This window comes from Heliangelus exortis, chromosome 18, assembly GCF_036169615.1.
Source record: "Heliangelus exortis chromosome 18, bHelExo1.hap1, whole genome shotgun sequence".
Taxonomy (NCBI): Eukaryota; Metazoa; Chordata; class Aves; order Apodiformes; family Trochilidae; genus Heliangelus; species Heliangelus exortis.
The window spans coordinates 6,148,683-6,170,689 of NC_092439.1; the positions used below are offsets into that span (position 1 = coordinate 6,148,683).

At 37.4% G+C, this 22,007-nt stretch overlaps 2 protein-coding genes and 1 long non-coding RNA gene across 8 annotated transcripts in view; 1 reads left to right on the plus strand and 2 right to left on the minus strand.

The window, feature by feature from the left end:
• The first annotated feature begins 59 nt into the window (after positions 1 to 59).
• Positions 60 to 19,957, plus strand: DNAJC24 (DnaJ heat shock protein family (Hsp40) member C24). 2 transcript variants are annotated; one of them, XM_071761876.1, is made up of 4 exons: positions 60 to 179; positions 11,556 to 11,694; positions 17,502 to 17,600; positions 18,282 to 19,957. In XM_071761876.1, exons 1-4 carry the CDS (start codon positions 72 to 74, stop codon positions 18,404 to 18,406), a joined length of 471 nt encoding a protein of 156 aa, XP_071617977.1. In that variant the 5' UTR covers positions 60 to 71; the 3' UTR covers positions 18,407 to 19,957. The 2 variants fall into 2 exon arrangements, with proteins under 2 accessions (XP_071617977.1, XP_071617978.1); XM_071761877.1 differs by having other exon boundaries at positions 17,532 to 17,600.
• On the minus strand, positions 7,926 to 9,216 carry LOC139804724 (uncharacterized). Its single transcript, XR_011729511.1, has 2 exons — positions 9,090 to 9,216; positions 7,926 to 8,984 (listed from the first exon to the last, which is right to left on the minus strand). It is a non-coding gene; the product is annotated as an uncharacterized lncRNA (long non-coding RNA).
• Positions 10,181 to 22,007, minus strand: part of IMMP1L (inner mitochondrial membrane peptidase subunit 1) — a 35,480-nt gene continuing 23,653 nt past the window's right edge. For 3 of the 5 annotated variants that reach the window (XM_071761872.1, XM_071761871.1, XM_071761870.1), the window contains exon 6: positions 19,499 to 19,660. In XM_071761872.1, the coding sequence (XP_071617973.1) occupies positions 19,595 to 19,660 (66 nt within the window). In that variant the 3' untranslated portion in view covers positions 19,499 to 19,594. Of the gene's footprint in view, positions 10,259 to 19,498; positions 20,221 to 22,007 lie in introns of those variants that run through there. The other 2 variants (XM_071761873.1, XM_071761874.1) reach the window with 2 other exon arrangements.

Here is a 22,007-nt window from a genome sequence, read left to right on the forward strand (position 1 = left end):
TAACTGTTTCTCTTTCAAACAGTAATTGTGGTTTTTTAATTTCCTTACACAGTGATGATATTTTCAAAGCTATGGCCTCTGAAAGGATTACACAGAAGGACTTGTACAAAATCCTGGGTGCAGAGCCATCAGACAGTCCAGCAGAACTGAAACGGAAGTACCAAAAACTTGCTTTATTAGTAAGTATGGGTTTTGTTATTTAAGATGTGTAAAAATAGAATTTATAAACCACTAAAATAATTGCTGGGTTTGCTTTTACATGTTTTTGTATAAATATGATTAATGACTCTGTGTCCAGAGTGTCAGTTCACTGATGCTGATTTAAGTTTGGAAAAACATCTGGAGTTTGTGAGTTGTCATTATATTTTACAAGGAGGGACTCTTGTGGTTTGGTTCTAAAACACAGGTCTGTCTCCCAGTTTTGCTGAACATCCCTGAATGAGGTGAACCAAACAGTATTTGTTCATCAGGTGCTGGGTAATCAGGCACACAAGTAAAAAAAGATCATTGTTTGTAGCACATAGTCATGAAACTTGCTGATTGATACTTGTGGTGTTTATTATCATCTGTGCAGTTACATTGTGCTCAATGCAACCTTGAATATGTAAAGACCAAATGCAAAGAGCAAAAGTGAGTTCTTCCTCATAGTCTGCAGTAATGGAATTGAAAATGTATGGGAGGTAAATAACTTAGTGTAAATTTTATTTTAAAGTTTCCAGTGCCTTTTGTTGGGTCACGTTTTTGGTCATGTGTGAAGATTTGATGTTCTGTGAATTCTCTTAATTTCTCCTGTGCTCTGCCTTGGCACGTTAACACAAAAAATACTCTCTCTGATTTGGAAATCCAAACTGACCAAGTGCTTTTATTGGTTTTCTAAAGGTTTTGTTGGAGACAGTAGGGGTAGAAAATAGTAGTAGTATTGGTGTGGGCAGACAAAAGGTCTGTGTGCAGGTGTTTTCATGTACTGTGATAGTTATTGGAGTAATTCCAGTTCAGAAGCTGGGATAGCAGATGAGCACCTATTAAAAGGTTTTGTGGCAAATTTTATGGTCAGTACAGAAAGTTTTCTGCCTTATGTGTAGCAGCAGAAATTAACCTTTTGAAGAATTGCACTGTCATAATTATCTTAACATCCAAAAGTTTACAAAGCAACTTGCCTCTTGGATACCAATGGCAATTAATATTACATTCAAGCTCTAATTTTGAATATTTTTTTTCACAGATGTTAGCATCAAACATGGTGGAATTTATTTTTAAAAACAGTTCTGCTGTTTAAATAAAAATATGAGTCCAAGCCTTCTTCAAACGATCCCCAGTGCTTCATGTTGAGCATTTGCTTTTTGCCATCTGCTATTTTCTGTTTGTCAACACATGTATGCTTAGCATCTTGAATGAACAGGCAGATGTAAATTTCCAAAGCTAAAAAGAGTTGGAGATCTTGCCATATGTCATCCAAAAGATAGCTGTGTTTGTAGTTAAATCTCATTGTTGACCTTAATAATACAAAGTAGTACACAATTAAAAATCATTGAATTATAGGTCTGTAACAATGATTTCTTAACTGCAGCTTAATGTAAAGCTGATTAATTTTTAAATATAACTTGTTTTTATGTATTCTAACATGTTGATGATGGAAAACATTAATAACATGTAACAAATAAAACTCTGCCTATGCACCCTACTTGAGTGAATACACTTACTGTTTTGCTATATTTTGCTCTGCTGTACTTTTATTTTTCATTCAGCACGTGTTGAAGTGAATTATTTTACTACAGATAATATCAGTTCTCTCTTTAAGAACACTATTAATTTGATACAGACAATAGCACAGACTTAGCCTAAAAGTAGTGAAATTTTTTAATTAGTGAGGTGGGTTTTTTTCCTTGCCCTCTAAGTATTTATGTTAAAGTTCATATTTATAAAATTCATTGTGACTAAATGGAACTTTAATTTATTTCTTTTAAATTCTTGTGTACTTATGTGAGTCTAATACCTGGGTCATCTTGATAATGTATCATTGTAGCAATCAATAGCAGCTGAAGATGAGACTTGTGACCCTGGCAATTTTGTAAATACCTTAACTTTAAAACTAAATCAAAACTTCTCTGTGTGCTGACTCTGAAGATATTTCTAAAGAGGGATTAAGAGTTTGATACTTTGGTTTCTGTGGTTATTGCTGCTGCAGAAGGTGGTCCATATCCCTTTCCAAAGCAATAAATTATCTTTCTCATCTTCAGAGAGTTCTTAAATTCTTTTGAACAAGAATCTGCAATTACTTGTTTTTGCAGAGGAAGCTGAAGTGTCTTTAAGTACCAGATTCATGGAGTGCTACTTGGAGCAAAGTGTCAGTAGTTAAGACTGATAAGAGAGTGTAAGGTCAAAGTAGTAGGACCATGATACTACAATATCACAATAAAGCAATTGGATTAGAAAAGGATTCTGGTCATACCAGATGTAATCTTTAGACTTTAATAATTTACTGCAGAGAATAATTTTCCTTCTTAGTGTAAAACCAGCTCTGCAGTCATTGGACTTTCAATTTGATGCTACTTGGGTTTCCATAGAAGTTGAAATTTATTTGTATAAAAGTCCAGTCAGAATTATAGTTGCAGTGCTGCTGCTGCTGTGGTTAAATATATAAAACTAGCATGCAGAAGATGGGGATTTTGGCAGGAGACACCAAAAAGGGGATCTGTTTTCAGATTTATCAGATGATTTTCATCCCATTTTCATGCCCAGCTTAACAAAAGATTAAGATTTTTCCAGTGAATAATAGAATCATTCAAAACTGTGATTGGAAATTAATTTTATCAACCTATGTGATTTAAATGTGAAATAAGATGCTGTGAAATTTTTCTTCAGAGAGAATATTGAAGATGTTTCAACATTGTGTAAGCAAGATGACTTTAGCAATATATGTGCAAATTAATAAGTTTGACAGGGTAATTTATTCCGTGATTTTTTTTATTTTTTATTTTTTTAATTCTACTTTAGAGGACTCCTGTAATTTTTCAAGAATTTGCAGCTTTGGATTGATAGGATCATCCTGTGGTTTTACTGTGCAGCTACTGGTGAATGCCAGTTGTGTAATCTGCATAACTGTTGCATATTGCTGTTTACATTTAATTCTAATTATTTTTTTTTTCATTCTGGCTATTTTAAAAATAGCAAGCTAGGTTGTCTATGAGTGGTTTTTATTAAAAAAATTGTTCATTGGATAACGAATAACTAAAATGATATGGAAAAGTTCCTTTTTCCTCTTAGTTGCTGTCTGGGTGATGCTTTGCTGCAAATACCTTGAGTCACAGTAAATATTTCATTATAGTAACAGTTTTAGCAGCAATAATATAATCTGAGATACTTCAGTCCTGATGGTTTTTATGTGTGTCAAGTTGGAGGTCTGCTGTGCTGGGTGTTGTGTAGAGCAGTGGTTATCTCTGGCCTGAAGGTATAGGAAAGATTAATAATGTGTGCAAAGCATGCAAGCAGTCAAAGACTGTGCAGCAAGCTCAGATTGATGCTTGGGTAGCAATTTCTGTTTGTGGCAAACTAAGGAGGAAAAAGGGAAAAGAATGGACACAGGTTTGACCAGCTAGTGGATCCCTGAGCAATGCTAGAAGAAAGTCAAAGAATAGATAAGGTGTAAGAGATTAGAAGCAAATCAAAGTGTCTTGCTTATTTTTCCTCTAATGAGGAACACTTCCTGTAAATAGGAATCATTTTGGAGATGGACAACAGAGGCTGGAATAGGTGTCAAAGCAAATAAGAAGAGCAGGTAGGAGAAGAACAAGGTTGTTAAAAAGCTTAAAAATTGTGTTTAGGGGGAAAAAAGGAAGAAGAGATGGATTGAAGCAATGAGTCAAGAAGGTAAATTCCTTGCTCTTTTGTCCAGCTGTCTTTGGCTAGGCATCCTTTGGAGGGGTTTAAATATGTATGAAAAGATTGAGTGTCACAAGGAACTCTTCACTTTCTGTTCCTCCTTTTTGATAGTGGAAAAAGCAGGCTACTTCCATGTTCCCTGCTAAACTTCTGCCAATTGAGTGAACATGCTGAAGAGATTGATTGTGGGCTAGGAAGGCAGGTCTAAGACCTGAAATAATTCTTTACCTGGAAATAAACAAGTTTCACATTTCAGAGAGAGTGCTTTGTTGCAAAATAAATGTAATATGAAAAGCATCTTCAAAGTAATTTTGATTTGTGCTGGTTTGAGATAAGACCACCCCCCACCACCACCCTTTTTTTTTTTTTTTTTCCCCTTCCCTTTTTCCCTTTCCAAATACTTGCCCTGGAGTTTTTCAGTTACTGAACAGGTGATAGGTTACTAAAATGTGAGCAAGTGTGGAACCTGATCTAGTGAAGGTATCCTAGTGAAGTGAACTTAGCACATTCCTCATATTATTGCAGATGAAATACGAGTTCCATATTTAGCCCACTGAGCAATAACGTGCCTGTTAAATCCTTTCTTTAGAAGAAAGGATATTATCCCATCAGTTCCATTTGCAGGGGAGGAAATACGAAACGGATACTTGAAGACAATGATGAACTTTTCGCTCTGGTCTCTTTGTGGCTGTGTTGGTGAAGTGCTGAGAAACAATGAGCTGGGTTTGATGTAACCTTGTGGGAAGCATTAGGTGGCAGTAGTGTGTTGTATTTAGCAGCTGCTTTGTCGTCTGTTTTGTTTTTTTTTTTTTATCTTGCAGTCTTTAGCGCAGTGTAGTAAACGGGAGAACCCCCCGTATTTTATTTCTGTATAGTTTTTATAAAATGCTGGTTGGTGGTTGTTCCCATGATGTGACTGTAAGGGCCATTGTTTGGCCTCTTGGATACATGGGTGGGATCAGCAGACTGTAGTGTCTGCACTACATGACACGTTTTCTGATCCACTGGATCTCAGTGATAATATTAACTGCAAATATTCTGGTGAGAAATGTGTTGTTTATGGCTGCATTGAGTTTTTCAGCCTTTACCATTTCTAAATGTAAGGTAGCCTGTTAGATGTGAAGTGTGTTTTTATACCTGTGTTTGGTTTTTAATCTAAGAAAACCAGACTCAACTTAAGCTCAGGAGGATGTTGGTAGGAACTTAATTAACCTTTCAGTATAGTGGTGTTATTGCCACTTCAGATCTTGGACAAGAGGGGTTACCTTGTGAGCCTTCTGGAGGGTTTGTTTTTTTTTCCCTTTCATCCTTGTTTCTCACAGGTAAGGGTCTCAAGGAGTTTGGAACTGGTGTGGCATTGTATTAATTGGGCAGGATGATCAATTAATAGAAGAGCAGCAAGAAAGTGTTGACAGTACATGCTATCTAATTAGTACCTGATGAACCATGGTAGGCCACAGAGCCCGGAGTGTGATGTTGCTTCAGGGTAGTTCCTACACAAGACCTTTGTATGCAGAGAAAGCCTGTGGAAAAGCTAGAAAAGAAAATAACCACATTCTTTCATTGCTGAAAATCTCCCCTTTGCACTGTTAGCTTGGGGAAAGGTGAGGATACTGATTCATTAATAGAAGAAATTGTGTATCAAAGTATCAAGCCTGCATTTTGTGTAAGTCCTGCTCTTAAAAACCATGGTGTCTTTTGTATTCTATGTAAAAGATGATCTAAAAATTATGGAAATTAAATAGTTTTTATAAAACAAAATTTTGTTTCTCTTTCTGCTTTTTGAAGAAGTAAGAAAGAAATAATCTCAAACCAGCTCTAGGGGATCCTGCTCTGGCAGGGGGATTGAACTTGATGACCCTGAGAGGTCCCTTCCAAGCTCTTACCGTTCTGGGATTCTGTGAAATACCAGGACAGGAAGATTTCCTGATGGTTCATGTGATAAAACGGCAAGCAAATTAAGTTAAGAGCATGTTCCAGCCTAAGTGTGTTTTTATTAGTTTGTCATAGTTTTTCAGTTGAAAATTAGGTAATTTTTAATTGAAGAGCACTTTGACTCTGGCAAGTTAGTATTGCTGGAATTACTTGGCTACTGACAATCAGGATTTTTTTCCATTCATTTGTATAAATATATTGGTGATTAATTCATACTGTTCACTCAGAAGTTCCTCTTACTCCCAAGGTAGGAGAAAAGTTTAATGTTTACATGTTTAAAACAGTTTAAACAATTTAAGCCTTGTTTACTGAATTAAACCACCAATGTTTTTTTAAATACATCATTTAAATTTTTGTAAAATACTTGTGGTTACTGCCCTAATTTAATTACTTCAGCTGGTATAGTTGGAAAATGGCTTCTTCCTGTGACCTTTCAGTGAGTGCCACAGGGTGGGGGCCAAGTGCATGTTTGTCACCTTTTTTCTTGACCAGCACAGGTGGCTGGAAAGTGCTTTTCTTAAATTTAGTTGTAAAAAAAAAAAAAAAATCAAATTCCAGTTAAAGAAACAATTTTATAATTCTGTCTGTGATCTGATTTTAAGCCATCACAGATTGGATTCTGCAGGAAAGAATTCAACCCCAAAGCAAAGCAGGTAGTTTGCACAGATTCTGATCTGTATCTCATGCTTCCCATAACCAGAGTAAATGATAATTTGGAGATGGATAATTTGGAGATGAGCTCAATTGCTCAAATATAGCTCTCATAGACATGGTATAGGTAATACCAAATACATGTTAATTTTATTACATGCTGATAGGGATTGGTAGCTTAAAGTATTCAGTGGGACAATATATATAATGTTAGCAAAAGTGTGAACTTTTAATGTAATTGTATAGCTCCTGGGGTGTTACAGTAGCATCATATGGTTCCTTTTTTTGTTCTGTGTCCATCAGGAAGACTGATCAACTTTGTATTTTGGTGCTTTATAAACTGATCTGGAACTTGAAACACATGCAGTATAATTTGATTTAAAATATTGTTACAAGCCTTAGAATGCCATAGTATTGAACTGGAAATGTGCAGTTTTGCTGGGGTGTGGGGTCATGAGGAGAACCTGCTCTCCTATACCATGTTAAACTAGCTACAGTATTTCAGATACACAACTTTAATATCTTGGAGAGTTGTAAACATACATTTATTGAGCCCTGACACCAGTTGAAGCAGGATGCTTGGGTTCTTTTCATAATGATGATGAGGTCTGGGGCCTTGACCAGTCAGACTTCAAATTGCCTGAGGACAGGGACTTCAGGAAAGGGACCCTTTGTCAGAAACCTGGATTCTGGATGAGCTTTGCAACTGAAGCAAGGTTTTTCCACTGTCCCACTGCTCTCTGGTGTTCACAGGCTGTGGTGTGAAGCATTCTCAATAGGCACTTCTGGATCAAAGCAACACAACTCTTTTCTATATCCAAACACAATTTTAGGAGGAGGGATGCTGCACTGCACTTAGTTGTCCAAACTTGATTATAAAGCTGTGGCAACACAAAGATTGAACACTGGCTTTGTGTGAAGACAGGGGGGAAAAAAAAGTGCAAATCTAGGGAAATCAGCCTGTTGTATTATTTTGATTCTTGAAGTGATGTAGAAGAGTTAATTTCTTAGATATTTATAGATTTTTTTTGTTATTGTTAGATATTTAGAGCTTAATTATATCATCTTTATATGGCCAGATTAAGGAATCTTGTTTTAAGAATTGTTATTTCTTGCTTAATAAAAATGTGTCTACGTGGTGCGTAGATAACTAGAGAGATGGATGCAATTATATGACCCAATCCAGCCCTTGTTAGCAGTTAATTTCTCCAGATTTCTATGAGCATTTGGTCAGATCTACACAGATTTGGTTGTTGGTTTAAATCTAGCCAAGGCTGGTGGTGTCTTAATTGCTACCACAGAGCAACCATTTGGCTTGTGTGAGATGAATGTTGTCAAGGTACCTTCTGCAAGGCGGCCATTCATCCACTGGGAATGTATCAAGAAAGTTTTCATTAATTGGTCCCTTTGTTGGCATTTGTGGCAGAGCAGCCAAAAACTGAGTATGAACAGACACTCTGTGTCAGAGGGTGAGATTTATTGGCAAGTCTCAATAAAAACTGGTATTTACTACATATATTGTAAGCAGAGGCAAAGGACTTTCCTCCTAAAACCAGCCTGGCATTAAATTTACTCAGATTTTTATTTTTTTTTTTTTTTTTCTTAAAAGAAGGGTAAACGTGATGAACGCAGACTACAATTGGAAATTTAATAGAAAATAGCTGGCTAATATTTTTCTTCTTAATGTTGACTGTCTTGCAGCTTCCTTTTAATACGATGTGAAGTGTTATGATGAGCTCTGTAGTCTACAGACAAATTTGCATCGACTTATGAATACTTCTGTCAGATGAGAACACTTGACAGTTTTTGTCCCGACCTCATTAGCTTAACCTGTAGATAATAATTACAGTGGATAATGTATAAATGTTGTGTAAAGCATGAGAAATGTTTTTAAACATCGTTTCCAATATTGATTATTCTTATGTTCATGTTAAGTCCTGTATTTTGTTCTTGTTGTTTTGTTAAAGTGATGCAGTTTGATTATGTTAGGAGGGACATACTGGTGATGTTTTGTGCATTTTTTGTTAGTGCAACTTGTGTGTTGCTGAGCTTTGTATAGAGCAGGACTGTGTGTTAGGCTTTCTGTTCTGCTTGTTTATGCCTATTTTGTCTTTAAAAGAATTTTAATTATTCCACATTATAATGTAAAACAAAATAGTAGTTTAGACTGAGTAACCAAATAAATGGTCATATATTTACTGGGAGACAATTCTGTTTTGAAATTTGAATATGTTGCCTCTTCTGTATTGAGCTTTTGCTACAATAATCAATAGACAGAACTCCTCAAATACTGATAATGTTATTTTTAAATGTTTGGTATTAATATGTGCAATTCCAGTTAGGGGTCAAAGTCTCATTCTCTTGGATTCCCAGCCATCAGTCTGGCAATGATATTTGAAAATAATGGCTTGGATTTCTCTTACCCAGCTGCTTCCAGCATTTCCCCCCATCATTCTTTCTCCCTTCTGAACAGCACAATATCCAACTCATGTCCACTTGCTGCCATTTCTCTGACTTTCCTACCATTGAAAGTGGGTGTCATCAATGTGTATTACTGTTACCTTACACTGTATCTGATGCTTATCCATGGGGACTTTCACTTTTGCAATGTTAATCCAACTGACCCTCTGCAGTTTCATGACTTCTGCCACTTCTGTTTGCAATTTTAATTCAGTTTTGTCATTTCTCAGGAATGGCAGCTTCACCAGACATGGAGCAGTGGTCTACTTGTAAAGTTTGGCTTGAATTCCTTTTCCCTGACCATTACTAAGTGCCTTTCACTACAGCTGTTCTTCTTTTTTTTTTTTTTAATATATAAATACAGATTTTTTTTACAAATTCCAGGAGGTATGGGTGTTGTGGTGTGGATTGTGGACACCATAGTTTCCTGTAACTTTTACCAAGACAAAACAAAGCATAATCTGTACTTTGTTGGAAATCTTGTTTCTCAAAGATAGAAGCAAATACTGTCAGACTATAAAGCTCTCAGAGCTACAACTAGATGCCTGACATGGAGAAAAGGAAAAGGATCCTAAGAGATATTAGGTTATTTTCAGATGTTCTTAATCTGTCAGTGACTCTGATTTACAGGTTAGATTTAGTCATTAGATGTAGTTCCTACAAAAGCACAAGTACTTGGTTCACTCAGGAACTTAAGGCACATCACTACCTTTAAATATATCCCTTATACAAATATAAAGCAATACAAATATAGGCACACATCCCCTATTGAAATAAAACAGGAATTCAAAACTTGGCTAAACTTGCCAATTTACTTTAACAAGGTGATTCCATGAGGCTGTTGATAATTTCAGAGGTAAAAATCTTTAAGAAATATGGTTCTTTAGAAACGACTATGCTGTAGTAGTAATTGATAGCACTTATAACTTTGTTTTATAAGTTTGACTACATCAAGTAGTTTAGTTATTATGTATTCCACAGGCTAGCAAGAGATGACACATTTAGTGTGAATCCTATGCCTGTATTCTTCACCCAGAGACTCTCAGAGAGTCACATTAAGTTGATTCTCCCTGGGTGCTGTAAACTCCTTTAGAAAAATGAATTCATGAGCACCAATAAGAAATGTACATTAAATTAACCAGAAGTTTTCTGCTTGCTAATTTGGATTTGATTGAAATCAATCAACCCTATTGCATTTATTGCATAAAGTCAAGCAACTTATACAAGTGTTGGAAGGACAGGGACCTTGCTGTGTCATCTCTGTGTTGCTTCATTTGCTCATCTTGTGGTATGGGAGTTCATAAGGTCTGTTGGTGTGGTTATTGAGATAATTCTATGACAATGACATGTAAAAGAAACATTGGAGCACCAAGTATGTATATGCAAGATTGTTATAGTTAGAAGGTGAATTAATCTATTTCCATTATCAATCAGTTTATTTTTTAATATTCACACCAAGTACAAAGCATCATATACTCTAAAGTGATACAAATTCCAGACTGTCTTAAGGAATGGAATTAGATTAGCAAATTACTTTGGTAGAGGTATAAAGAAAGGAAAACTGGATTGGGAATACATCCTTAACCTTCTTCTGATGTTAGTATAAATGCCACAATTTAAACTTTAGAGTAGGGGTATCTACATTAGTAACACAGTTAACAGGTGATAGGAGTGATTATATTACATGTCTCTCATCTTAAATGCTGTTTCCTGTTGGTCCATCACTTATATTGAGCAATTTAAAATATCAAAAAAGATATTACTGAGATGAGTTAAAGCTACAGGAAATTGGAGCTTTGAGGATTCCTTCTCAGTAGACATTTGAACCATAAAGAAGTCCAAAAGTTCTGTTCAGAACCTGCAGTACAAATGGTAAACAAAACATGCTACCATTTTAATTGTTATTTCATATTCAGCATGGGATTACTTGCAGCCATGTCCTTGAATAACCATTTCTTAACTAAAATGACACAATTTTGCAGCCAGTGATCCATGACTTTAAATATTTGGAAGGGCTATGGATTCACTGAACTGAAAGAAATTCAAGATGTTGAGGCATATTTTCAAAAGTAGAATTACATGTATTATAAATTCTCTTTGATCATCGTGTATGTTCTATATACCATTTAAATAATAAAAACAAAAGCTAGGTATTTTTAATACAGCATTTGATTTATCCATAGTAGCCCTAACTAAGCAGTGGAGGTATTGTTTAAATCAGCTCTGTGTAGTATTACCCGAGCTGCTAGCACCTCCTCTTGTGCCAGTGCTGTGGTCCTCTGCATGTACCTATTGCTGTTTGTGTAGTCTCTAGGTAAATTGTCCATAAGACCAACGATCCCATCAGCAAATTATCCAGAAAATGCCGTCAGTGCACATGTGACATTTGTGCCACTGGTGGTTTTGTTGCCATTTCAGTGGTGTAATTAAATTGGCAGTTTTCTCCTGTGCCCAGCATCGTCGTCTCCCTTCCTTTGGCACCTTTGCTCAAACCTTCTCCTTTTCCCTGTCCTTTTAACTGAATATCAAATGCATTATTGATTGCTCCTCTTCCACCCTCCTTGCTTCCACTCCCCTCAACTATTTTTTAATTTTTTTTTTTTTTTTTTTTTTTTTTTTTTGATTGGCAGTATCATCCAGACAAACAGCAGGCAGATGTGCCAGCAGGAGAAGTGGAGGAGCGCGTGCAGAGGTTCATCGAAATTGATCAAGCGTGGAAAATTCTAGGGAACGAAGAGACAAAAAAAGAGTATGACCTGCAGCAGCATGGTAGGTTCCTGCCAAGGAGTGCTGTAGTGGCAGCAGCTCTTTAAATAAGCAGGGTCTGGGAGTGGTAGTTAGATGGTATTTTAAAATGCTGTTTGTTGCTGAACCAAATGTTTCTTTTGCTCCTGTCCTACTTTCAAATGTGGATTCATTATTTAGAGCTTTTGCTAGACGTAAATTAGCTAGTGAAAACATTGAATTGCTTCCAACAAAACATTAGGGGGAGTTATTCCTAATAATTGGAGTGAATATGAAATTTATACTAATTACAGACCTTAACCCTTTATATTTTATTGAGGCAGCTTGATTAAGCCTTCCTAATTTTAACTCCTATACTGCATTTTATTGCAGTATCTTGGATGCAGGTATTAATCCATTTATACCTCCTGTTCAAATACTTCAGAATCATTAACACACATGCTTATGGTTGTGTACGTTATGGTAGCTTTCATAATTCCTCTGTAGTCTAAACCAGTCTTTTTAAAGCAGGTTTATAAATAATATTCCAATATAACACATTAACTAGGCAGCTCTAGCATGCGTTTCTTTTTATACCTCTCGGAAAATAGCTTCTTAAAACAGTGACAGGCTGTTGTGAGAAAGAAAGGGGGGAAATGTAGGTCAGGTCTGTCACACATGGACTACCATTACATGAAGTGATAGGCTGTCTTTCTGCTCTGGCCTCAGGATAGGAGTCCCTCAGCCTTCCATTAGAACCTTCAATAAATGTATATCCACCGTACATGTTAATGGGGGGAGTCAATAATAGTGCATTGCCTGTGGGGAAAACACTCAGTGGCACTCTGCAGTAACACACTCTGGTCCAGCATTGACGTGTAGCCACCACCACTTCTGAATGTGTCTGATAAAAGCCCACTGTCTCTGCAGCTTGTTATTGAATTCTCTTCCATTGTACATTGGCACACCATCAGACCTTTCTCTCTTGTGCTGATTTTTAACTCCCCTGCTGCTGCGGATACCAGAACTTGGAGAGACAAAGGCTTAGTCATTCTGGAAGATATGCATCACTGCAGGATATAAAGAGTGATATATAATTGTATATAGCCAGTATGAGTTTTCTAGTTAAATAATCTTGTATTTCAGACTTCACGTGGGTTTTGGAAGACAGGGCGGATGGGTAAAAACAGAACTGTTGAATAAATATTTTAAAAGAGTGAAATTGAAATTGGATCTTGTGCTAATTTGCTACGTTAACAGTATTAAGATAAAGTTCAAATAAATTTTTCATGTCAAACGTATTTTTTAAATGCCTGACTGTGGTGCCACTGAAAGCACTGTGTAGCACTGGCACTGCTACACAGTGCTTTCATCCTGTTGTACCCTTAGCATTGTAGTATCAGCTGTGTCTTCCATTTTCTCAAATTGTACATGTACAGGAAAAAAAATATTTCAAATCAAGCTAAAAGTCTGTTGTGTATCCCATGAGTTTTACCTAAAGCTTAAATACAGACAATGAAGTTCTGTTTTGCTTGGGTCAGGTTAATCCAGCGAAGCTGAGCACTACATCAAGATTTAATAAGCTGCTTTGTTTTCCCATGGAATTTAAGGACATTACTATAAACTAGTTTTGACATTCTTTGAAAAGCCATCTCAAGATCCTGTAAAAAAGACTTAGTAAATGATGAAAACAAATTATACATTTATTTACACAGGGATCATACAATAATTGTATGGTAACGGGATAAGATACATTTTAATAGAGAGGGTGCCATTTGCAGAGTACCTGGTGTTCAAAACTAAGGCATGTGTAACACATGTGCTGTGTTGCTGCATTCCTTACAGCATGTTCCCTGGCAGCAAAGTGATGGTGAAATAAATTCTAGTTCTTTGAATGCCTGTCAAGCTGCTTCTGAAGTCACGATTCTAGACAAATTCGTAGACACTGCTGTAAAAGCTCACAGAAACAAAGGAATTGAGACAGCAGCTAAGGGGAATAGTGATGAGAGAGATAATACAGCAAGTTAGTAAGACTGCAAAGCCTAGGAAGCAGAATCTGAAGGATGCCAGTGTGTGTGTGGCTGCCAGGCAGCAGGAAGTCCTCTGCACTGTAGTCTTCTTCCTATTTCACTGACTGTTTATTTGTATGTACCTTCATGTGTTACACTAACTACATTTGAATTACTTGGCTCAGAAATTGAGTGACTGCAGAAAACTGAGGAAGCTGAAATTCTGTGGGGCTCTGTGGTTTTAATTTTCTTTTTGTTTGAGTCGTGGAGAATAAGAAGTGAATGTGCTTTTTTGCCTTACTACTATTTTTCTCTGAATGTGTCATAATGATCTAATTTTTTCTGCTTTCAGGCCATAGTATTAAAGAGGAAAGGACAAACCTCAAACTGTTAAAACACTGTAACACAGCACATATGATAAGCAGGTGATCAGGTCCAGTCAGCATGGATTTATGAAAGTACTGTTTGACAAACCTGATATCCTTTTATGGCAGGGTGACCTGCTTATTGGATAAGGGAAAGGCTGTAGATACTGTCTGTCTTGTCTTTTGTAAGGCATTTAATAGTGTTTCCCACAGTATTCTCCTAGAGAAACTGGCTGCTCATGGCTTGGATGAGCATATGCTTTGCTGAGTTAAAAACTGGTTGGATGGCTGGGCCCAAGAAGTTGTGGTCAGTGGAGTTGGATCCAGTTGGGTGCTGATCACGAGTGGTTCCCCAGGGCTCAGTGCTGGGGCTGCTGCTGTTTAATATCTTTATGAGTGATCCAGATGAGGGGATGGAGTGTGTGCCCTGGGTAAATTTGCAGGTGACAGTGAGCTGGGTGGAAGTGTTGATGTGCCTGAGGGCAGGGAGGCTCTGCAGAGTGAGTTAGAGGCTTGATGGATGGGCTAAGAGTGATTGACTATGAGTTGACATAGATGGGTTGCTGAGACCTTCTCCAGCCTGGTTTTTAGTATCCCTAAGGATGGAGATTCCAGAGTTGCTCTGGTCATAAATTAGGAAAATTACAAACCAAGCTACATAGAAGGTATTTCTTTCTCCCCATGCTCCTTCCTCCTTCCTCTCCTGGTACAGTAAACTGAAAAGACTGTTCTGGACATGGGCACTTTCCCATTCATCCAGCATTCCCTCCTGCTCCAGCAATAAAGTGATGATTCTGAATTAGCCATCATGATACTTCACATGATTTGGTAAACAGGATGCCAGAAGAATAACTTTACAAACCCACTATGAGAATTGGTAGGAGAAGCAAGACAAAAGCCTAAAACAAATGCTTTTCCTAGCTAGCAGAAATGGCTCCTGAACACCTTAACCACCTTATTATAAGAAATCAAAAAAATAATGCACATTTTAGTTGTTCTTTATTGAGAAAATTCCTTCTTAGAAAACATGCTTTTATACCAAATTAAGGCTTTTAACAGGGCTGTTACTTCAGGCTTTTCAGTGTACCAGGCTACACTCTTTAGGTGACAGAGGTGTGGTTTCTTTCTCTACCCATGGATTTTATGACTGTGGACCCTTAGCTACTGCTGGAGAACCAGTCTTTTACCACAGATCTCTGGAGTTCATTCTAATCTGCATTGGCTCCAAGTGAAGCAGTATTATTTTGTATTTTTGTATTGTTGTAACCAACATAGCTTTTTGTTCTGAAAATTCTTAACATGTGGCTTTTTTTATAATTTCAAATTAAAGTAAGCATTATTATTTCAAATAATGCTAATTGAGGAACTAATTGAGTAGTTCCTTAAAAACTGAACAACCTCTTAGAAATAACTTGTGAAAACATCCAGGTTTTGGGTACTGTAATGACTTTGATGCTGAGTAGATACTATGAACAGTAGTTGATTGCCATTACATGGCAAACATTTTTAATTATGTTTGATTTTTAAAAAATCCCCAAAATCAATGCTAAGAATGTATGACTAACAAAGACCTAAAAAAACCTTTTAAATATTACGACAATTTTTACTATTATCATAAACTGTGAAAAGGGTTAAATTTCCATTTACTGCTTGCGACCCTTTCCATAAAACTCAGCCTTAAATAGCCCAAGAAATATTTATTGTATCCTCAAGTGAAACCTAAATGCCTTTCCTCTTTTACGATTTCTGAATGACCCAGCAAGGGCTCTAGCAAAGCTTTACTGAACCGAGCTGCTAATAGTTATTTAATGTTGTTCTGTAGCCTGAAAGAATCTCAGTAGATTTTTCCTTTTAATCTCTTTGAGTTGCAGGCTCATAAAACCTCTCTGATGAGCCTGCCAGTGTTTTCTCAGATCCTGCAGTTGAGACAATAGAGCTGCAGAATCCTTTCACCTCTTGTTTTCAGACAAATCCAATGGATGGCAAAGACAGGCAGGCAGTATTTCTCGTGACTTAAAATTTGGTTTTCAAGTTATGGTAGAAGATCAGGTGCTCACAATTTTCCCTATCTGTTCACAAACGTGTTTGAGAAAGTGCAGCTTGGTGCACAGAGTTCTACAGCTTGAGCAGACATCACATATGAGTAAGTCAACCACCTAACTCAGTACTGGTAACAATAACAGTCCTAAATAACCTTCCCTCTGACAAAGGAGTGAAAATCAGACACCAGTTTACGTCTCCAAGGGAGTCATGTTTGTAGTAATGATAATAATGATGCAGATGAAATAAGGAAGAGCACAAGAAATCTAAGCCACTAGCACACTCTGTGAAAACTTGGGGTTGTAGTTCTGCCCAAGCTCAGACTGGGCTGTGCCTCTGTTTCTAAATAAGTGCCTAAATCTGTTTCTGCTGTCTTAAAGTACATTAGGTTGGGTAGTGCATTTAAGAAAAAAGCTTTGTTCACCTCTGGAAAGTAAGTTTTTCCTGCTTGAAGCAGAGAAGCAAATAAATGCAGCATAGAAAACTAACTGGTTCTGTAAAATGCAGCACTTGGGGAGCTGGGATTTCCTTTTTTTATATATCACTTTTTATGGCTTCACTTGTAACTGTGTTGACAAAATCTTATATTGTCATTAAAAAACTTGCTGTGAACTTTGTACATCAAGTAAGAACGTGCTGATAAAGTGTAAAAAACCAATTTGTATTTGATAATTTCAGTTGTCCTCTACATTTTTAATTTCGTGCTGTATTCAATGCTGGTAGAATCTGGAGGATCAAATGGCAAAGATCTCACAGGTGCAGGCCAGAACTGACCTTTCTGTGATGAGAGAGTCTTTATCATAAAAGTACACTTGGAATAGTCTTTTCCTAAAAATGTTCTGTGCCTTGCTAGGAATATCTTTTTTGCAGGAATCATGGTGTTTTTCTCACACATAGCCCAAATACTTACTTGTTGCTAATCTGGCTTCTTTCTAAAGGAGAATGGGTTGCCTAAGAGCAATTGTGGGGTCTCCCATCTGTGGCAATACTTAAATCTGACTGGGCACGGTCCTGGGCAATCTGCTGTAGCTGACCCTTTTGTGTAGGAGGGTTTGATTAGGTGATCTTGGGAGGGCCCTTCTGACCTCAACAATTCTGATTTTGTGACAAGTACAGGTAAGCAGACATTGACAATTTCAGCTTGTGGAAATTTTGGAATTGTAGAATCAATAGAAAAATTTGACCATAATTTTTTGGAATGCACAGAACTACCAGTTTCAATAGTGTCTTAATTTCAATAATGCATCTTCACCACTGACTTCTCCTGCCCACAGCAGGACATCTTCCAGCTTATACAGAATATGAAAACAAAAATCTTGGAGAACTACATTTTTAACTCTTAATGTGGTCTAGGTACCACTGTCTAATGGAATCCAGGTTGAGTGCCAGGTATATAAAACTATTGATCAGGAAAAAATAAGGACTTGTGTGTTACCAGGGCTGAACATTTGTCATGTTTTGTTTATAGAAGATAATCTGACAAAAGAATGGCCTCTACATGCACAAGTTTATCTTGAGGATATGTCCTGGAATGAAGGTATGAATGCCTTACTACTTCTTCCCAGTGCCTTTCATTGTCACTGCAAATGTTCTGTTTTTTCTGCATCTTATACCATTATGTTATCATCATTTCTTCTTTTAAAAAAATATTTTCCTCAGATTTCGTTATTCTGTACTCAGTGAATACCCAAATGGAAACTTTCTGTGGTACTTATCTTGTATTTCTTCATTTCTTTGATCTGATAGTGTGTTACTTCCCAACTTTATATTACTCCAGCTTTTTGAACAAATTGATGATGTTTTAATATTTTTTTTTAAGCTGTGGGGGAAAATCTGCCTAGTTTCCTTTTTTTTTTTTTCATTTTTGTTTCCTGAATCAGCTGTCTGTTTTGGAACCCTTGCATTTGTCAAAATGTATGAATTAACACCCCTCACTTACATCTTTAAATATCTGTCTGTTTCACTAGTGTTCACCTTTTTAGTATTTGCTTTTTTAAAGAGATTACACTGACCCTGGCTGCTTAGTGTAAGAATGTCTCACAGCCACTGAAACATGCTCAGAGTATATTTGGGCAAGTAATGGTAGCACAGATAGGGACATTTACAATCCAGCAGTGGGAGGTCATCTGTTATTCAAAGTAGCTTTGTGAAGAAAATCCAAAATAAATTCTTGATTTTTCTCAAGCACTAAAGGCTTTTTTGTCTTCTTTTTTGGCAGATGAACAATGTTACACTCTCTCATGTCGATGTGGTGGAAATTACACTGTCTTCAAGAGTGAAACCAAAGACGTTTCTTTGGTTTGTTGTGACACATGTTCTCTTGTTATTGAGATCCTTCAATGATTGTTTCAATCAAGCACATTAAGAGTTACAAAATGTTAAAAAGATTTGGACAAACAGGGCATCTGCTAAAGAAATGAATCTTGAAGAAAAGAGAGGCACTACAAGAATTTCAGCCAGGGCTAAGAAAGAAATGTGCCTGTTTGCAAGCAGCTCAGCACACATGAGGCTTGATTTTTTTTATCCTTCTGCAGATAAAGAGTTACTTATTAAAAACCTTCAAAACAGAACACTAAGTTCTGTATAACTGGAATATATCTCCTGATCTAAATGACATTTCTTTCCCAGCAAACATCAGAGTAGCTTCTTTCAATCTCAGTCTATATCAACTCTACCTTGGGCCCTACCTCTTAGGTTAAATCCTTTTAACATCTCAAATGACAAAATTTAATCAAGAGGCATACATGTGAGAATGCTTTGAAGATACTGAAGGTGTGTTATTGGGAAACAGGAACATTTTCTATTTCTATGCTCGATATTTAACTTCATTAAAAAGCCTCACAGGGACTTGAGCCTCAGAAAGAGGTGTTAGAGGCAGGTGGATCCAACAGGCTGGTTGTCTCTGTGCTAAGCAGCAGCTCTGGTGCCTCTGCCTGCAACAGTGGAGCTACAGGAACTGTTCAGCTTAGAGCAGCAGCACTTTTTGAATTCACTCTCCCCACCTGAACACATCTAAACAAATGCAGTCTTCATTCCTTAGGTAAGAACTACCCAGGAAGCTGTGCTCTGACCCCTCCTGGGTCCACTGGGCCAAACCAGAGCCAGTTTAAGGAAACCCCAACAAAACAAAAGGAAGTGATCAGCAGATCCAGAACCCCACTGTTGCTGTTTTCAGTTCCAATCCTAGCATCCCACACTACTTGCTAATGTAGGCATTGCCTGTGTGTGGCTCTGGGTGTGTGACAATATAACAGTGCATTGTGCATTTTTCATCCCTTGTTAACAGTCCGTGCTACCCAAAAAAGCCCCAGAACTTTCCAATAAATCCAGATACTCACTAGGAATCACCAGAAGAAACAGAGTAAGAGGCAGATATTGTTGATGACAGCAAGATATCATTCCCACCTTCAAGTTAGATGTAATCTCAGAGACATCTTTGTCAAGTATTACTTGTGTTTATTCTAAACAAAAATAGTTCCATCGATTTTAATAGAAAATACTATGAAAGCTGGCAACAGTCACTTAAATTTTTTAATCAAGAAATCTGTGGCCATTGGGGCTTGCACGTAGAAATCCAAAGTCATTCAGAGGCCATATCTGTAAAATAAAATACAGTTACAGAAGATTTTTACTGTGACTCAAAGCTAAGCATTCTTCTTTATTATTGTACTAATTTCAGAAAGTAATTTCATAGCTCTTTGGTAGACAGGGTATATGACTGGTCCTTGCTTGTCTGTTTCTTGTACTAGAATAATAAATGCTGTATTTCCAGTAGGAATCATTCCATAGTGACTGGAGACAACATTAATTTATACACAGTATCCTTTGCTATGGAGAGTCTCACGAATTACATTACTTTTTCAGTCTTGGAAATAAATACATTCCTAGAAAATATCTTTTAAATTCAAAGCTTTGTAGCTTGTAAACTTCTTATAAGACAAAGTATATAATCTGTGATCCCTCTAGAAGAAAGAATACCACATACATTACCTCCCAGTGAAAGTAGTTCTGTGAGGTGTATGTTTGTATTTTTCAGGGTGGGCATTTGAGCTGCAAACACCAAACCTTGGAAGAAAATTCCTTAGGTTTTTATAGGTATAAAGGGGTGGAGTGCCTGCCACCATCAGGGGCTCTCAACTCCTCTGCAAAGGGGAGTGCTGTTTGGTAAAGAGCACAGATCATGACCAATGCAAGCACAGTGTCAGAGAAGGATGCTCACCAGTAGGAAAAACACTTTCTCTCCAGAAATTACCTATATAGCTTTTCCTACTACTGAACACTCCCAGGAGTACCTTCCTCTGAACACTCACTAATTACATGTAGGCTGGTCCTGGATGCCAAAAAAAGTAATAGGTAATCAAGGACATTCTTTTACACCTTGTCCTTTGTCTCCTTTGACTGCCTGTGTGTCTTCACTACACATTCATTCAAAGATGGCACAAGGGGAACAGCAGGAAGAAGGGAAAGAGATGATGCTGAGGAATGAATGCCCTTCTGTGGCTCTAATCCCATAAAAATCTCACAGCTCCTGCTCAAGATGAAGCAACCTAGACAGAGAAAGATGATGTACTACCTTGTTCCCAAAACATCTGTTAGTATGATATTTATCTTGCTCAGTTTTCCTTAGAATTTGATCTTAAGGAAGGTACAAAATCACCTTCCAGGAACAGCAGCTTACTCTTTAACTGAGTTTGTGGAACAACCACAGCACAAAAGGAGCCTTTGCTGTTTTCTGTGTAGAACAAGAAATTAATTTTCTGAGTTTAAAAGAGGCAGCACAGTGCCAAGGCTCAGTATTTCAAACTCCATGACACGTCCCCAGCACCAAAGACAGTGACAAAAGAGGCAGTTCAAGATGGGCATAGCAAGACTTAGCATCAGTTTATTACTAGACTGGGACCATGTACTGCTAGAAACTCCCCAGATTTGCCTCTGTCAGGCCCTTGCTAAGTTGCCATCAGCTGGATTGTGCCCAGACCCTGGGGAAGGCAGAAGGATGAGTCTCAGGACCTCAGGGTCTGTGGATCATGTGCAAACACGTCTTGTTGACACGTGGAGTTAGGGAAGAGCATGAGGAACATTTGATGATTTACAGAAATACATAGAGGTACTTTTCTGTCTCTATAGATGTACTGGCCAGGGAGCTATTTTATAGCTACAAACCAACAACAGAAGGGTGTTTGTGATCTTGGTTAGAAGCAAAGCTACAGAATTCAAGCATCTCCAGAGGGCCCATGCTGGCTACAGGCTGGGTTTCAAGTCTTTCTTTGGACTCAAAGGCAAACAGGTAACAGAGAACAGGAATATCCCACATTGCAAATCTAAGCTGATCTAAGCAAAGGCCCAGAGAGGGAAGTTTCTTAGGCCATCCACCCATTTCAGGCAACTCAAATCACACCTATTGCCACTTGACTTTCAGTGAAAGCAATGAAATTTGTTTTAAGTACAGTTTCGAAAATTTAGTTTGAAATTCATCACAACAATCTCAGTGCTAGAGTTAGAATGAAAATTATGTTTTATCTGGTCTGCATGCAGGGGGGGGATGTGAGAAAAAATACTCCTGGTTGGAAAGGAGGTGGAACAAGCCTTCTGTGTGAAACAAAGACATGCCACTGTGTGTAGTAATTCCCAAGTCTTTTTAAAGTTATGACAGAAGTTGACTGTGACTTGTTTGTTCAAACTGGCTATTCCAATTAGCAGCTATTTCCCTTTGCCCTGCTTGGTTTGGCCTACATAGATTTGATCTGATGGATGGGGGATAAATGGGGCTAACTAGCTCTTTTGAAGATACACTACAGGTCTATTTTTGACACAGAGCTAAGTCCAGGGAATGCACAGGAATCCTATCTAGGACAGGATGAGTTCTGTCAATGTGGGACTCTCCCTAGGCTTTTATTGAATTTGCAGCAACTTGGATTTCAGTGGCCTTTTTATGGAATGAACT